At 51.1% G+C, this 18,486-nt stretch overlaps 1 protein-coding gene across 1 annotated transcript in view; it reads right to left on the reverse strand.

The window, feature by feature from the left end:
* Window positions 1-17,138, reverse strand: part of FAM174B (family with sequence similarity 174 member B) — a 33,271-nt gene extending 16,133 nt beyond the window's left edge. The window contains exon 1 of the mRNA XM_039217672.1: window positions 16,768-17,138. Coding sequence (XP_039073603.1) covers window positions 16,768-17,138 — 371 coding nt within the window. The remainder of the gene's footprint in view (window positions 1-16,767) is intronic.
* Window positions 17,139-18,486: the final 1,348 nt, after the last annotated feature.

Raw genomic sequence — 18,486 nt, forward strand, 5'->3', positions numbered from 1 at the left:
TCCGACTTTCGCTCAGGTCATGATCTCGCGGTTCGGGGGTTCGAGCCCCGCGTCGGGCTCTGTGCTGACTGCCAGCTCAGAGCCTGGAGCCTGTTTCAGTCTGTGACTCCCTCTCTCTCTGACCCTCCCCTGCTCACGCTGTCTCTCCCTCTCTCTCCTGGAAATAAAATTAAAAAAAAAAAAAAAAAAATACTAGTCCATGATAGATGAGCTCTTGCTGGGATAAGCCATTTACACATACAACTGCATGTTACAGCTCATCAGGCATTCTACAGGGTGCTGCCGTCTGCCCCCCAACTGAGGAAAATGGGGCTCAAAGAGGTAGATGTCCCCACGGCCAAGGCCAAAAGCTGCCCCGGAACAAAGCTCCCTGGCGGTCACCTTGAACCACCCGTGCCTGCCAAGAGGCAAGGCGCCAGTTGTCTCTGGCTACTTCCTGCTCACTCTCAAATGCAAGCCCACTCCATACCCCCACCAGATTCCACACCCACTCGACACTGACACCAAGAAACTCTCTGCCCTTGTCACACCTTCTGGAACTTGCCACTTCACACAGCTCACACATTCCTACTCCAAATTGATCTGTGTACACTTCTTTGTTTTAAAGTTTTTTTAATGTTTATTTAATTTTGGGAGAGAGAGTGTGTGTGTGAGCAGGGGAGGGGCAGAGAGAGAGGGAGACACAGAATCCGAAGCAGGCTCCAGGCTCTGAGCTGTCAACACAGAGCCTGATGCAGGGCTCAAACCCATGAACCTGAGATCATGACCTGAGCCAAATTCGGACACTTAACTGACTGAGCCACAAGGCACCCCAATCTGTGTACACTTCTAATGAACTCGTTCTAAATCATGGATCCCTTAGGATATGAGTTGGTTCAAAGCAGGCCAGCCTCCATCTCCTCCCTCCCTTTCGGCGCCTGTATCTTCAGCAGCCTGGGTGAATCCCCTTCCCACGTGGTCCCTGTGGTTGAGCAGACCTGGCCAATGACCACACCCCCAGTTCCAGGAGTAGATGTGGGACTGAAGCTAAGCCAATCAGTGTGTTGCAATCCCCAGGCTACGGCAAGAGGGGTGGGACTGGGGAGCAATCAGAGCCAATGGCCCTTGGCTAGGAAGGCTGGACCGGGGGCAGTAAATGCTCTGCCCACTGGCCTTGAGATCCGAATGAAAGAAGCCATCTTGCCACCTTCTGGAAATGGAAAGTAAATGGGCACCTGGGCAGCTCAGTTGGTTAAGTGTCAAGGTTTGGCTCAGGTCATGATCTCACGATTCACAGGCTCAAACCCCACATCAGGCTCTGTGCTGACAGTGTGGAGCCTAGTTGGGATTCTCTCTCTCTCTCTCTCTCTCTCTCTCTTTCCCTGCCCCTCCCCCATTCACACTTTTTTTCTGTCTCTCCTCTCAAAATGAATAAATGAACTTAAAAAGAAAAAAACAAAGAAACGGAAAATAAAGTCCACCTGGCAGAAGGCAGATTGGGAGGGAGAGAGACCAAGTTCCAAATCTCCTATAAAGCCAGCCCTCTTTGGGGCGCCTGCGTGGCTCAGTTGGTTGAGCGTCCGACTTCAGCTCAGGTAACAATCTCCTCATTTGTGAATTTGAGCCCTGAGTCGGTCTCTGTGCTGACAGCTCAGAGCCTGGAGCCTGCTTCAGATTCTGTGTCTCCCTCTCTCTTTGCCTCTCTCTCTCTCTCTCTCTCAAAAATAAACATTTTTTAAAAAGCATAAATAACATAAAGCCAGCCCCCCTTGACAGCTACCAAAGCCAGCCTGGGCTGAGGTTTCCGTCACTCACCACGTGGAGAATCCAAACAGCCACAGGACCTTGATGGATCAAGGCAGGCACAGCATGAAGTAAAACCATCGCTGTAACATTACAAACCATCTTGAGGTTTTCCTACCTTCTAACTTACTGTTAGAAGTTTTACTAACTTCCACATAATTTTCCTATTTCGTCCAACCCTTCAAAACCCCAGGACTCATCCCTGCTCTAGAAAGGAAGAACCATACATTCAAAGTGCCTCAGTGACAGTATCCTAAATATTCTTGCTCAAGGCCACCGGGGAACAGGTTTTCCAAGAAGACAAACACTCTGGTGACTCCTTCCCACAGGGATGTTTATAAGCACACCGGCCTGTGGAAAAGGCCAAGGCCACATGGCCACAGAGGCTCTGAAGTCCCGAGTCCCTCCAGGGGACAGTGGGTCAGCTTGTGGACACAGTCCTCATCACAGTCACCAGCCTCAGGAAGAAAGTTCTAGACACCTGGTTCTAGATCCCCCGTGTCGAGTCAGACCCGAGTTCATAACCCAGCAATTCTACACACAGGCCTGTTTCCACAGCCATAGATGGAGGTAGGGGGAGCGGGCGGGGGGACCAGGCAGGGGAGCAGCCAAAATTGTCGGGCATACAGCTTTCCAGCTACAGAAGGAGATTCGGGAATCAGAGAAGGGAGAAGATATAGCTGGCCTGTGCTCTATGGCATGGCCCCCTTGACACTGTTTCTCTTTAGTGCAACAAGATCCCTTTATTTATCCATTTTTTGAGAGACAGAAAGCATTAGCAGAGAAGGGGCAGAGAGAGGGAGACAGAGAAAACCCCAAGTGGGCTCCATGCTGTTGACCCGAGGCTTGATCCCACGAACCGGGAAATCATGACCTGTGCCCAAATCAAGAGTTGGACACTTAATCAACTGAGCCAGCCAGGCGCCCCATGGAACGAGGTCCCTTTGAACCAGATGGCCTCGATGAAGAGATGGCCAGCGGCAGCTTTAAGTAAATGTCCACAGGAACAGGCAAAGCCAGATAAGTTCTAAGAGACAAAGGATCCTTCCAGGGGAGCCAAAACACACATCTCTGACAAGGCAGAGGAGAAGTTCAAGATTCTTTTGCTCTGAAATGTGATCCGAAAGCCGGAGGATTTGTTTACTCAGCAGTCCTGTCAGCAGCTGCTCAGAAGCGGGTTTCCCAGCGAGGGGGGCCGTTCTCGCCTGTGCAAACACAAAGGCGGGGAGCAGAGCACCGGGGCTCAGCGGGCCCACGTGGAGGGGAGCCTTCCGCCCCTGCCCTCCCCTGCGAAGAGGACCCAAACCAAACCAAACCTTAAGGGTTAGTCTGTTATGAGAAATTCAGCTGGGGGTGCAGCCATCAGATCCACAGGCTGCATGCCCAGAGATGGGGTTCGCACCTCGGCTCCCCAGTTCCTCTATTATGTGCCTCTGGGCGACTCACTCCCCTGAATCTTTAAAAAATATTTTTTTAACTTTTATTTATTTTGAAGAGACACAGTGCAAGCAGGGAAGGGTCAGAGAGAGAGGGAGACACAGAATCTGAAGCAGGCTCCAGGCTCTGAGCTGTCAGCACAGAGCCCGACGCAGGGCTCGAACCCAGGAACCGTGAGATCATGACCTGAGCCGAAGTCAGACGCTCAACTGACTGAGCCCCCCAAGCGCCCCTGGATCTTAATCTCATCTCCATTTCTACCGCCGGCCAGGTTCAATTGGGGTTCTGGTGACAGAGCCTCATGGTGCCCCCCAGCCTTACCCGCTCCGTGGGCCACAGCTTGCCTGTTTCCCCAACGAGGCCTTCCCTGGATGCCCCAGAGGTCACGTTTCCTGCTTCCTCAGTCTCCCGTGATCTCCATCTGTAGGCACCACCCCTGCGGGGGGTACCATCTATGTGGGACTCTGAATCACGTGTGTCCCTCCTACAGCCTCGTTCCACTGGGGTGACAGGAACAGCCGCCACCACCACGGGGCCACACTCGGTGCCAGGCATCGCACGCGTGCTCCTCGGGGAGCCTCTGGCCAGCGAGGCAGCATGGAGTCAAGGAAACGAAAGCCAGGAGGCCTGCGAGTGGGGCCCAGATCTACCTCTACCACATTCCAGAGCCCAAGCTCTTCACACTCCAGCAGAGAGCAGGACACTTGCCGGGGGCACCTGCGGTCCCCACACCGTCAGCAGCTGCAAATTCTTGTCGTCGCCCACTGCCTCCCGCACCACCAAAAGCAACCGACGGAAGGCGGTGCCAGCAGAGGGAGGGCGTGCCGTGCTTCTGACTAGAAAGTGTCCATGCCAATGTCATGCCTCCCAAATTAATCCACAAGTTTAACTAAGTCCAATAAAATACTGACAGATTTCTGTTGGGCAATCTAGGCAAGTTGGTTCCAAAGCTCAGAGAAGGAAAAAAAAAAAACAAAACAAAACCAAAAAAAACAAAACGGGTAACAAGAATAGCTAGGAAAATTCTGGAAAAGGAGTTTGAAGGGAAACCAATCCTAAATAGTGTTTACCTAAGCCTGGGAGTTGGGAGGGAGATGGGGGCTTTGCTAATGGGCTCAGGGTTTCTTTCTGGGGTGATGAAAATCTTCTAAAATTGATTGGGGTAAAGGTGCACAAGTCTGTGCATACACTAAGCCATGAACTGGACACTTTAAATGGGTGAACTGTGTAATATGTGAATTATAGCTTATAAAGCTGTTACTAACAACCGGGAAAGAGAAGGGCACCTGGGTGGTTCAGTCGGTTGAGCCTCCGACTTCGGCTTGGGTCATGATCTCACGGTTCATAGGTAAGAGCCCCACGTCGGGCTCTGTGCTGACAGCTCAGAGCCTGGAGCCTCCTTGGGATTCTGTTTCTCTCTCTCTCTCTCTCTGCCCCTCCCCCGCTCACACTCTGCCTCTCTCAAAAATAAATGAACATTTAAAAGAAAGTTTTAAAATAAACAAATAAATATATAAATAATTTAAAATTTAAAAAAAAAAAACGGAAAGATAGGGGTGCCTGGGTGGCTCAGGCAGTTAAGCATCTGACTATTGATTTCAGCTCAGGTCATGATCTCACGGGTTGTGGGTTCGAGCCCCAACATCGGGCTCTGAGCTGACAGCATGGAGCCTGTTTGAGATTCTCTCCTTCCCCCAAGCGCACACACTGTCTCTCTCAAAAATAAATAAACGTTTTTAAAAATGGGGAAAGATATGTATTTATTTATAGGTATATGTACATACATTACACTCATTTCTATACTTTTAAAACCTCTTGGCAAAGAGTCACAGAAAATTGACGGCACGCAGAGAACGAAGCGTGGTGACCAAGGGGACAGATGAGAGCTAAGAAGGACATTACCCACAATATATTCTTTGGCTCCTCAGGAATGTTGAACCATGTGAATATACGATCTATTTTTAAAAGGAACAAATGAGGAAGTAAAATTCAAAGTCAGTAATTAAAAAAAATAGTTTAAATGCGTCAGGCCTACTCTCTCCTGGAGCTGGTCCAGGGGCCCCTCTGCTCTGCCCAGAGGCTGCAGGTCACCTCCCCTCATCTGGTGGCTTGAGGAGCCAAACCCAGCAAGGGAACCTTTCCTCCACCCCGGCTGATTTCATTTTTAAGCCCATTTGAGTAGCTCTGTAGCTCAGGCACCAGCTTGATGCAGAAACCACACCACTTGTCACAAAGAGCACGTCACCTTTGACGTTTAGAAAAATTAACAGGGTGCCTGGGTGGCCCAGCTGTTGAGCATCCGACTTCGGCTCAGGTCATGATCTCATGTTTCATGAGTTCAAGTCCCACATCGGGTGAGCATGAGCCCCGCCTCAGGTGAGCTCAAGCCTCACTTAGGGTGAACCTCACTTCTCTCTCTCTCCCTCTTTCCCTACCCCCCCCCCCGTGTATCTCTATCTCTATCCCTTGTGGGATTCTCTCTCTCTCTCCTCACCCTCACTCACCTGCACCTTCTCTCAATAAAAGTAAAATATTTAAAAAATAAAGAAAAATTAATAAAGAAAATGAGAACGAAATGGGGGTGGGGGGACAAAATCAAGCAGCTGCTGGGAGCTGGCTGAGATGCCAAGCAGCCTTAATGCCTGGTGGGGCTTCTGCTCTGGGGTCAGGGGCTTGCCCCATTTTCCCCTCTGACCTTGACCCTGCACCTGCATCCTCAGAGCATACGACATAACTACTGAGCCTTCCCTAGAAAACTAAGTAAACTCAGGGCGCCTGGGTGGCTCAATGAGTTGAGTGCCTGACCATCGATTTCAGTTCAGGTCATGATCCCAGGGTTGTGGGATCAAGTCCTGCATCAGAAAGGTTCTCTCTGTCCCTCGCCCCTTCTCATTTTCTCAGATAAAAAAAATTTTTTTAATTAAAAAAAGAAAACTAGGGGCACTTGGGTGGTTCAGTTGGTTAAGCGTCTGACTTCAGCTCAGGTCTTGATCTCGCAGCTCACGAGTTCAACCCCCGTATCAGGCTCTGTGCTAACAGCTCAGAGCCTCGAGCCTGCTTCAGATTCTGTGTCTCCCTCTCTCTCTATCCCTCCTCAGCTTGTGCTCGATCTCTCTTAAAAATAAATAAAAACAGGGGCGCCTGGGTGGCTTAGTCGGTTAAGCGTCCGACTTTAGCTTAGGTCATGATCTCACGGTTAGTGGGTTTGAGCCCCGCGTCGGGCTCTGTGCTGACTGCCAGCTCAGAGCCTGGAGCCTATTTCAGAGTCTGTGTTTCCCTCTCTTTCTGACCCTCCCCTGCTCACGCTGTCTCTCTCTCTCTCCTAGAAATAAACAAAACATTAAAAAAAAAATTTAAAAAAATAAATAAAATAAATAAAAACATTAAAAAAACATTTTTAAAGAAAGTAAGTAAACTTGAAGAAAGAACCCAATTCCAAAACCCGCCTTCGAGCTTCCCTGCAGGGAGGAACAGCACTGTCCCCGGAGAGTGGGCGATGGCTTGGCATTAGCCCCCAGCTCAGGGGGCATGACCAGCATCGCCTCCCACCCAGGCAGGAGGCCAGGATACAGTTCCCAAGGACGACCTTCCTTCCTGGGCCCCTGGCTCCACCCAACACCTTCTTCGTAAAGCAGTTCAAACAAGCCACTGAGAAAGGCAAACACCCGTGCGACGAGAACCTCATCTCACTAAGCTCAAGGTGGGCACCTGGAGACAGACGTTCAGTTCCGTGAGACAAAGCTTTTCCTCCGGGGCAGCGTGAGCATCAAGGTCTCCAGCGGCCCGGCTCTCACAGTCAAGGTCTCCAGTCAGGCCCTCCTGAACACTGGTGTTCGAGAGCCTTCCAGATGCACCCAGAAGCAAGCACCTCCACTCCTTTCCCTGCCTTCATGTGGCACCCCCCCCCCCATCATGCCAGGGCTCCTGGGTTCCAGCACCCAGCTCCCGTTCAAGTGCAATGACCCAAAGTACCGCGTCAAAAACGCAAATGCCGCAGAGCCCCGTCAGCACAGGAGACCGGTGAAGCAAGCCTGGTGTGACATGAACATTAGAACGAACGGGGTGACAAATGGCGACCAATGCTCTGTCTTTAACTCAGGGACGCAAGATGGTCACAACTCCAGCCGAGGGGGATGGCTGTGACCCAGTGCCCGCCCACAACCTGCAACAGAAGCTCTGTGTTTCCAGGGATTCCCGTCGGTCGAGAAAAGCAGACCTCGACTTTTACATGAAGACTTCCAACTTGTTAGGTGTTCTCAACCATCTCCGTTGTCAAAAACACTGTACAGATCAAAACAAAACAAAACCAAAAACATATCTGCGGACCATCAGTTTGCAACCCCTGACCATTTCCTGCCGTGGTCATGGAGGCCAAGCATAAGTGATACTCTACAGCTCAGCTAAAAATCACGAGCCCAGAAAGATGGAATGATTCGCGTGTTCAACCAAGGTCTTCCTCATCCCTGCTCCCCAGCCGTTCCATTGATGAAGGGGAACCAGTTGTTATTTATAACAACCCAGCTGCCTCCCTCCCTCTTGGGCACCAAACCATCGGGGTTCACGGAAGTGGTGTCATTGTTGACGGTGCCCATGCCTACATCCTGCACACCACGCACATTGTGCCCCGCAGGTGCATACAGCTCATAAAATCACGGATCATACACCATGGGCCACAGAACCCCCAAAGAACTCAGTTACAAGCCTTAGGGCTTTTCTTCGTAACATCATGGCTTCTGGCCTCCATCTGCTCTCCACGCTGGTTTCTCTGTCACTCCCTGGGGACTCCATGCAGCTTTCATTCTTCCAAGACCAAAAAAATAAGCTCCCCGCCAGCTTTAACCTGTTGGGGACATCACAGGAAGTACGGCAACAGCAAACGCACCAAGCGAGACCTGTTCCTCCGGCTGCCAGGTGTGTTTGCAAAGGGTTGGGTCTGCCTTGTTTTTATAGGAGGTGCCAGGCAAGGGAGGTGAGGCGTAACCTCCAGGGGCAGGTTCGCGGAGTTCAAGGGCAGTGGCGAGACGGCCAACAGGGACTCTTCTGATGGACCCAGCGGACCCAACTACAGCCTAGAAACTGTGAGGTCACTGTGCTTTGGGACACACGTCATGAGTGACCCTTTCGGCACCCACTTGTCCCGGTCACATGGTACGGGGGGTGTGGGAATGTCACTCCTTGCCTCCAGCACCCCACTTCAGAGACAGTCACTTCTCAGAGGCTCAGCCCAGATGTCCAAATATGTGGATGGAATTTCTGTGAGCAAGTGTCACCTGTACACCACCTTCTTTTTTTTTTTTTTTAAGTTTATTTATTTTGAGAGAGAAGAGTGTGTGTGTGCAAGCTGGGTAAGGGCAGAGAGCGAGGGAAACAGACTTCCAAGAAGGCTCCACACTGACACAGTGCAGAGCCTGACACAGGGTTCCAATCCACAAACCATGAGATCATGACCTGAGGTGAAATCAAGACTCAGATGTTTAACCAACTGAGCCACCCAGACACCCCTGCACCGTCTTCTTTCTCCCCTTCTCCCCTGCCTGACCACCCCCTTCACCCTGATCCCCTTCTCTGGGTCCTTCAGGGCCTCCTGACATTCTCCTCCCCCTCTCCCTTTTCATCGGCTCAGACCTCCAGGCTCCCTACTGGCCCTTCCAGCACCTTCCACAGGTCTCCACAACCATCCTGAGCCCCCACTGAGCCACATCACTATTCACACATTCACTCAGCAAATACTTAGTAAGCACCTAGCATGGGTCAGCGTTACCAAAGCAGCACTTGGCTATTTGATTATTTCACTCCATCTGCTCTTCCCACCCGCGATTCCCCAAATCCTCCAGCTAGAATTCAGGTCTTCCAAAAGCCAGCTGCGAGAAGGGAAGGGCAGAGAATGCTGGCTCGGAAGTCAGGTTCCCGCCCTTCACCAGTGGCATGGCCTTGAGAAGGACTCCATCACTCTGTGCCTTGATTTTCTCATCTGGAAACCGAGGACTCTGGCCACACACGGATCAGAGGAATGAGGAAACACAGAAAATGTTTAGCACAGAGCCTGGTACACAGTAGGGCTTCATCAAGATGAGTTGGTGATTACCATTAGTTGATTATTGTCATCATCATGATTTGCAAGTGATCATTTTCTCACACCCTCCCCACCGCACAAGGTCCCAGAAGAGATTCTGCTTCCCACCCTGCTGAGCCCTGACCCTAATCCTCTTCTTCCCCATTTGCCTTTCCAGACCGTTCTGTTTGGGCCTCAAGCCCCTGGGGCCATCATTTTGCAGTTTATGGTTTTGTTTGTGAGTGTTGCTTTTGTTGCATCATTCCCCAGTTGAACTGAATCCTTTCTTCTCTACCCATGGAATCATCCAAGGGCATCAGCCTGTCTCCCCAATTGCATCGGAAGCTCCTTGGACAGCTCAGGTCCCCCTGTGCTCACAGGTGGCCTCAGTAAATGCACCGGGAAGAATGCTCTATCCATTTAACCATGGTTGCACCTAGGTCTTGCCCAAAAATGCTGGGGAGACCAGCTGGACCAGCCCAAAACCCAGGCCGCCACAGTGTGGAGGCCCAGAAAGGACCAAGCTGAGCATCAGAACCCCTTGCACGTAAGTTCTGCTTTTCCTACAAACTCAATGGACGGCCTCAATAAACCCTCCTCTCTTACGGGCCTCCGTTTTCTCATCTATGTGTAGGGAGGGAGGTCAAGGGAGCTCTCTGTTGCCAGGGCCTCTCCTCTGCACCACACCTGCCTGTAAGCATGATCTCCCGTCCCCTGCCCCCACAGAAAAATAAAGTTTGGGTTCCTGGAAGATCACCCTTAGATTAAGTATGGATTTAAAAAAAATTTTTTTAATGTTTTATTTATTTTTAAGAGACAGAGAGAGAGACAGCATGAGCAGAGGAGGGTCAGAGAGAGAGGGAGACACAGAATCTGAAGACAGGCTCTAGGCTCTAAGCTAGCGGTCAGCAAAGAGCCCGACACAGGGCTCGAACCCACGAACTGTGAGATCATGACCTGAGCCAAAGTCAGATGCTTAACCACTGAACCACCCAGGCGCCCCAACTACAGATTTTTTAAGCGAAACCATGACAACATGATTCCAAATTCGTGGTTGCAGAAATTCCCTCTGCAAATAGAATCAAAGCATCAGCCAAAAAACTAAAATACCAGCTCAACCGCTCAAGCCTTCTCTGCTTAAAGCTGGGTGGGTGCAATGCAGACACTAACCCTGGAGACCCCCACCCGTAGATGTGCCTCGTGTGTCAAGAAGGACCTGCTTTTGCAAAGCGCCCCCCCAAACCAATGCACACGTGGGCATGGAAGTTTATAGGTAAAGTCATATATCACAGAGGGCTCAGGGTTAAATTAGAGAGGGATTTTTCTGCCTTTCGGATTTGATAGAAGAAATCAGTGGCAGATGCCCAGGCCCCACAGACGCATTAATAAGCAGTCATGAGATACTTCCTCCACTCAGGGCCTTAGGTGCCCAGGGAGGCTCATGCACATTCAAGAGTCACCAATTACATTTGAAAGAGGCTCCAAGTGCACCTGCCTGATTATTGTGGCCACATGGCTGTATCCTCACTCACAGGCAGTAGCAGCGACCAAAAGGTTGGATATAAATTATATCTGTTTTCAGAATCAGACTTTTAAATACAAGAGTACACTGTTTAAAGGGGAGCGAGCAAGGGATTTGGTTGACTTGATGTCATTCTAAATATCCCCATAGGCCTTGGAGGCGTGTCCTCCAATGAATGCCCAGAAAGGTGCAGAAAATGGCTCACATGACATAACAGACAGCCTCCCAGCCCAGACTCTCAGGAAACCTCAGCACAGCTACATCTTGGGCTGAGCTGTGCTTCGTTAAGGGGCCGTCCTGTGTGGTAGGAGGGTTCTGCGTCATCCTTGGGTTCTAAATACTAGATGATGCGGGCACCCCTCTCCCAAAGTCATGACAATCAAAAATATTTCCAGGGGCACCTCGGAGGCTCAGACCGTTAAGTGTCCAACTTCAGCTCAGGTCACGATCTCATGGTTTGGGCGTTTGAGCCCTGCATCCGGCTCTGTGCTGACCGTGTGCAACCTGCTTGGGATGCTCGCTCCCTCTCTCTCTCTCTCTCTCTCTCTGCCTCTCCTCCCTCAGAATAAATAAATAGACTCAAAATAAAAGAATAGATATATATCTCCAAACACTGCCAAATGACCCCAAGGTGGAAAACTCCCCAGATGAGTATAAGTTTAGAAAACTTAATGTTTCCCGTGTGCTGCGACTTTGTTTGTTTTTGTTTTTGTTTTTTAACTTGGCGGCAAATTGAATCAAGAGTACACTCTACTCTCTTTTTAAAAAATCTGAAGTTTTAGGGATGCCTGGGTGGCTCAGTCAGTTAAGCGTCCGACTTCAGCTCAGGTCATGATCTCATGGTGTTTGAGTTGGAGCCCCAGGTCAGGCTCTGTGTTGACAGCTCAGAGATTCTGTGTCTCCCTTTCTCTCTGCCCCTCCCCTGCTCATGCTTTCTCGCTTTCTCCTTCTCTCTCTCTCAAAAATAAATAAAATATTTTTTTAATTTTAATCTGAATTTTTACTGTATCGTTTACTTAATACTCTTTCTTCACTGTGGTATATATTATTGGGGGGGGGGGAGAGGGGGTAAGGGAATTGGATGAAAATGGCCAAAAGGCGCAAACCTCCAGGTAGAAGACAAGTAAATTCTGGAGGTGTAATTGTAAACCTGATGACCAGAGCTAACACTGTGGTCCGGTGCGTCTGAGAGTGGCTGAGCACGCAGACCTCAAAAGTTCTCATCATAAATTAAAAAAAAAAACACACACTTTTTTTGTTTGGTATCTGTATGAGGTGATAGATATTAAGTAACGTAACATCATTTCACAATGCCCTCAGCTTACACAGTGCTGTATGCCAATTTTACCACAACAGAACTGAAAAGGAAACAGAAAATCCAGTTAAAAAAAAAAATTAAAATTAAATTAGGATAAATATGTTTCACTTCTATGGCTTTTCCCGCAATTCAAAAACCTTGGTCAAACAATCAAGAACTACCTGCCGTGAAACAAACTCCACCAGCGCTCTCAAAGTCATAAAAAGGGGCTTAACTTTCTAACCACACTCTGCCTACAGCTCCAGTGTATTAAAATAATATTCCTACACTAACAAGCAATAACTAAAAACATGTCAGAACGGTTAAGTTTCCCCAAATCCCAAAAGTATGAAGCTGTTATGTTTTCTCTTAAATAACATTTGCTCTTATTATAAATGTAAATACAGAGACGATGGGAAATTTCGGGACTCTGGGATAAGCAGAAAAGTCTTCGTCCTTTTCAAAGACCTGGGTTGGTACATTTTAAAAATGTTTTAAAGTTTATTTATTTTTGAGACAGCGAGACAGAGAGAGACAGAGGGTGAGCAGGGGAGGGGCAGACAGAGAGGGAGACACAGAATCCGAAGACAGGATCCAGGCTCTGAGCTGTCAGCACAGACCCTGATGCAGGGCTCGAACCCATGAACCCCGAGATCATGACCTGAGCCAAAGTCGGACACTGAACCGACTGAGCCACCCAGGCGCCCCAACCTGGGTTGGGTTAGTAAATTAACTGAGCTTCTGGGGTCCCCACATCTTCAGGACGTGGTGGCACGCACCTCTACCACTGTTGCAAACGTGACAGCCGGGCAGTGTCAGACCACCGAGGATTCATCTTCCTCCTCCAGGAAGCACCAAAACCCTCCTTCCACATAAGAGGATTTTACAAAGCTTTTGAAATGAGAAATGGCTGGGAATGCAGCCAGCCGAGATCCTGGAGAAACGTGGCCGTGGCAGTAGAGCTCGGAGACCCACCAAGATGGGGGGAAAGGCTCCCCATGAGGACAGGAAAGTCGCTGAGGTGGTAGTTTCCCTGCCTTGTCTCCACCCTGGTCATGAGACACTGGAGGGGAAAGCTGGATTTGTCCCAGATCGTGAAGGGTAAACGTTAGACCTAAGAGAGCACGTGGGCACCATACTGGCCTCAGCTGTGTTACCCCTGACTCCACGCAACCCACCAGATCTCTCCAAACATCCAAAGGTTAGAGGGATCGCTGCTTTCTACTTCCTGGACAACCTCCTTGTTGTTTCTCTTCCAGGTCTCAGAAACAGACCAAGGAACTGACCTGGGGAGACACCCTCACTCCGAGCTGGGCAGAACTGCACGTGTGGACACACACACACACACACACACACACACAATGAAGGTACCCCGCATCCACACTGCCTTTCCCTCCTTCCAATCTTGTCTCCAGTCTTAAAACAGTGTTCCTTAACGATTCAAACACACGAACAAGGTGTCGATGACTCTGCAGATGGCGGGATCGGCTTCATTCATGAGTCTGGGAAGACGGAGCTGTTCAACCTCAGTAGAAAATGGGAAAATGCAAAACAAACCAATGAGACTCCAAATTACACCCACCAACCTGGAACAGTGAGAAAGTTGGATGGTACTAAGTACCCAATAGGATGGAAGGAATCTCAGGCACTGCAGGCAGAAGGGCAAACTGGCACATAATGAGAAAACCGTGTGTGAGTAACCCTGGGACCCAGAAATCCCACTTGTACACGCCCCCATACGGGTACTCCGGACGACACAGCCAAAGGCACAGCAACAAGCTGAGCATACAGACAAGGGAGAGCTGTAATGAACGTATGCCTGTTGTAAGGAAATTCAGAGCACGTAAAAACATAACCTGAAAAATAATAACCACCCACAACCACGAAAGTGCACACACACACACAGATTTCTCTGCATGCTCACTATACGTATATAATTTCTTATTTAAATGCAATCGTACTATCCATGCTGTTTTATAACCCATCCCACTCAATAACAGTGAGGTGTTAGATCAACACCATCATTTTTAACAGCTGTACCGTATTCCGCACGTTCCATAAATTATTTAACCAAGACTGAGTTGTTAGAGGCTGAGGTTACTGAAATCCTTTCACTACCAAACAGAACTGCTCCGAACTTAACTGCCCATGCACCTTTGCTGCTTCTTCTAATTAGTAAAATTGGAAAAAAGACGTATCACCGTGAAAAATGTGTGTACCCTGGGAATGGAATTGCTTCGTTAGAGGTATCCATATTTTCCCTACGATATACATTCTGTGCTTTCCTTTTTAAAAAAAATTTTTTTTTAATGTCTATTCATTTTTGGGAGACGGAGTGCGAGCAGGGGAGGGGCAGAGAGAGAGGGAGGCACAGAATCTGAAGCAGGCTCCAGGCTCCAAGCTGACAGCACAGATGTGGGCAGAGGGGAGACGGCCTCAGCGTCACTTGAAGGGAGGAATGGCCAGGACTCAGGGACTACACGCTAAGGATCTGGGAGAGGGAGCACTTAAGCAGGACACGCGGCTGGGGCAGCAGGTGGTCGGGGCGGAGTGGGGGGGGGGGGGGGCGATGAACCGAGCCTGCCAAGGGCTGTGGAGAGAAGGAAAGCTCACAGTACAGACCACGAGCAAGATGGGGTGCTGTCCCTGCCTCGGCCACAGATTTATAGCGCATTCTAGAATTCAGTGGGCAGCTCACCCTACTCCCTGGAATGTGACTCTCTCCTCTGCAAAGGATCAATCACATGGGGACTGTGTACTATCAAGGCTCTTCCCAGCTGTAAAATGCTTTAAGCTCCTGTCTGTATCAGAAACTGGGTGCCAGTGGCCCACCTGCAGCAAGGATACCTTCCGTGGACAAAGAGGCAAATCGTATACATAACCAGCTTCTATGAAATCAGAACCTTCTTCCAACACTGAACAAACAAGCCTACGAGGCCGGAGTAACACGCAGCTCACATCTGGCCACATGCTGACGCTTTTCCTCCCCACCCCTTGGTAACAAGGAGCAGACTGGCAAAATAGTTCAAATGCCTTCTTAAAAAGTACACTGCCTTGTAGGCTCGGAGGCCTATTTTGAGCAAAATGTTTCAAACCTCCATGCTCAGAGCTGCTCGAGGCATCAACAGCTCACTCCAGCTGAAGGATCAGGAAATCAGTGAAGGACTCCTGTGCATCCGCTGGAAGCCAGGCCGGCGTCCAGCACTGAGACACGAGTGGGGACTGGACATCACTGGCCCCCAGGGCTGTCTGCTCAGAATGGGAGCTTGACACCAAACCCAGCCACCCAGCACTGCGCGAGAAGGATTGTACGGAGAGTGCGTGAGGCTAGCGATGGCGGAGGCCAGAGAAGGAAGTGAGGACCTCACTCGAATGTCCAGAAAACTACACAGGGGAAGGAGCATGGGAGCTTGGTACAGACACAGAAGGTGTGCAGGAGCTGGCCCCGGAGCGGGGAGGCACAGGCCAACACCATGGAGCATAAGGAAATAAGCAAGGGACAGAGAGGACGCTCAGAAGGGCTGGCCGATGGCTGATGGCCAGTCTGTAAGAGCCCTGAATGCCACACCCAGGTAGCAGCTACACAGAAAGCCACTGATGTTTGCAAGCAGAGGGGCGAAGGCGGTGGAAAGGATGGGGTGAAGGGGGCAATTCAATGGCCAAAGTACCTTAAGGAAACCAGTACAGTGAGGAACAACATGGCCTGGACCAGGGCAGGGGTGGGGTGGAGGGTGGATGTGGGAACACTATACCCCTTCTCCATCTTCTCAGGACCACTGGCATTTAATCCTACAGACCCGCAAGGAAACACCCTGACGCAGAGTCGCACGGCACCAACAGCAAACCTCAACAGATACCCCCGACCCTGCCTTTCCAGGTCTGGTTTCCACTCCTGTGTTGAGAACGCGCTCCCGGGGCGGAGAGGCAGCCCCTGGCCCCAACCCTCCAACAGCTGATCAAACAGTAAAGCACACTGTGTACACTTGGAACGGGGGTGGGGTGGGCAGCAAACAACTCTCTCTCTCTCTTTCTCTCTCTCACACACACACACACACATTTCCAGGTGGCCAGCCTAAGCAACAGGACACATTTGCTTCATTTCCTGCAAAAACAGGATCTCCCAGGCATTCAGAGAAAATGTCCCCCAGGTCCTGGGCTCATTCCTGTCCTCAACACTGTTGTTTTTGTTTTTGTTTTTTTTTTGTAGCACAAGGAAGAAAAAGGAAAAAGGGCAGGTGGGGCATTGGGGAGCCTCGGAAGCAAGAACAGAAACGATAGCAAGATGGGCAAAGTTGAAGACAGAGGGACTTGGGTTCAAATTCTACCTCCACCACTGAGGCTACTTGGATAAACCGCGCGGCCTCTCTGTAGATTTTTCCCCCATCTGTGAAATGGGTGCAAAAATAAATTCCATGTAAAAATAAATACTGAATTACCAGAATTGGTGGCGCTACTGTTAGCGTCAAGCACCAGCAGACAGTTCAAAGGAATCCAGTATTCACGATGGCTACCGTTAAAAGGGGAGAAAATTTAGAAAACGTTTACGGGGCTCGGGGGACCGGCGCTCGGCTGGAGCGCACCGAGGCCCCGCGCGGAGCCGCGCGCCCGGAGCAGCGGCGCGCGCGGGGGTGGCGGGCGCGCGGTGACAGCAGGTTGGCCCGCGGGGGAAGGACCCACCTGAAGACGCGCAGCAGCAGGCAGGCGATGAGCAGCGCGGTGAAGGCGCACGCCACGATCACGGCCGCCTTCAGGGTGGGCAGGTCGCGGAGCAGGCTGGAGATGCGGGTCACCAGGGCGTCGCCGCTGCTGTTGGAGCTGCCGCCGCCGCCCGCCGCCGCCGCCGTCCCAGACCCCGTCCGGGTGGCGTTCCCGGGCCCCGGGCCGGGCGACGGCCGCGGCTGGCGCTCGGGCTGCGGCTGCGGCTGCGGCTGCGGCTGCGGCGCCGGGGCGGCCTCGGCTCTGCGGGCGCGGGCGGAAGGCGCGGCCAGGAGCGCGAGCAGCAGCAGCAGCAGCGGCAGGAGCGGCGCGGGCGGCGGCGCGGCGCGCATCGTGCGGTCGGGCGGCGCCGGGCCCCGCGGGGCGCGCGCGGCGGAGCCCCGGTCCCGCACCCGCGCCGAGGCCTGCACCCGGGGCTTCCGCGGCGGAGGCGGCTGCGCGGCGCTCGGCAGGAAGCTGCGGCGCCCGGAAGAGCCCGAGCCGCAGCCTCCGCCGCTGCCACCAACACGTTGCACGGAGTCATTCGACGGGCCGCGGCCCCACGTGGGCGGAGCAGGCCACCCCGGCCCGGGTGCGGGCTGCGCCCCGCTCGCCGCCGGCCGCCCCGATCCCACCCCCACCCCCGGGGAGCCTGGGACCCCTTGCGTGGTAGCGATCAGGGTCAGGACCACTATTGTGCAGGCTGTGCGCTTCGGGGTTTACGTTTTATTTATTTCATTTAATCCTAAAACCCCTTTAGGAGGCAGGTATTTCTTTATCTTCATTTAATCGTTGATTTAGCGCCCAGAGAGGCAGCTCACAGCAACCTAGATTGGGTCAGACTCCAAACCTGAGCCTATGGGACATGGAGGTAAAACCCTCATTTTACAGATGAGGAAACTGACCTCGAGAGTGCAGGGTTTGCCCCATGCGCTGTGCATTGCAGTATATTTCAGTATCTCCCCAGTTTCCCTCTCTGTCTCGTTTCTTAGCTCATGTTGTCAATTTTTCAGACATTTTGCACCTCTGCTTATGAGCTGGATTGGGAAGTGTGTTCCTACACGGAGACCTTTGCAGTGGAACAGTAGCTGGAGGCATTAACAGGCTGCCTCTCAGACCGAACTTTTAGACTCCAGAAGTAATTGACTTGCTGCCTCTAGTTTGTAAGCTAAATGATAAGGAAGTAGAGAAAGATCGTTGTGGGGGGTCCAGTGTGAGGCCCAAAGATGGGAACTTAGGGCTTTCCTGGAGCATCAGGAACTGCACTGAAGACCTTCACCTTTCACTTGCAGGACTGAAGCTGGCAGAAAACTCTAATGGTGGTTGAACAGGTAAGGACACATGATGAGGACTCACTGATCTTAAACAGCTCTCTCCTTGTTCTGCTAGAGAAAGAGACAGATAAATAAAGATAATACAGTGTATCAGTTAGCTGTTGCTGTCTAACAAATTATCTCAAAACGTTGAGGCTTAAAACAGCACACAGTCTGTGTAGATCAGGAGTTTGAGCATAGTTTAGCAGAGACCTCTGTTTTAGGCTCCCTCGCAGTGCTATATGCAGGTGTTAGCAGGTGCTGGGGTCTTATCTGAAGGTTCAAGTGGGGAAGGACCTTCTTTCAAGCTCCATCAGTGGTTGTTGGCCAGATTCAACTCTTCACAGGCAGTTGGACTGACAGCCTCAGTTCCTACTGACTGATGGCC

This window comes from Hyaena hyaena, unplaced genomic scaffold (genome assembly GCF_003009895.1).
Source record: "Hyaena hyaena isolate Hyena2069 unplaced genomic scaffold, ASM300989v1 scaffold_702, whole genome shotgun sequence".
Classification (NCBI taxonomy): domain Eukaryota; kingdom Metazoa; phylum Chordata; class Mammalia; order Carnivora; family Hyaenidae; genus Hyaena; species Hyaena hyaena.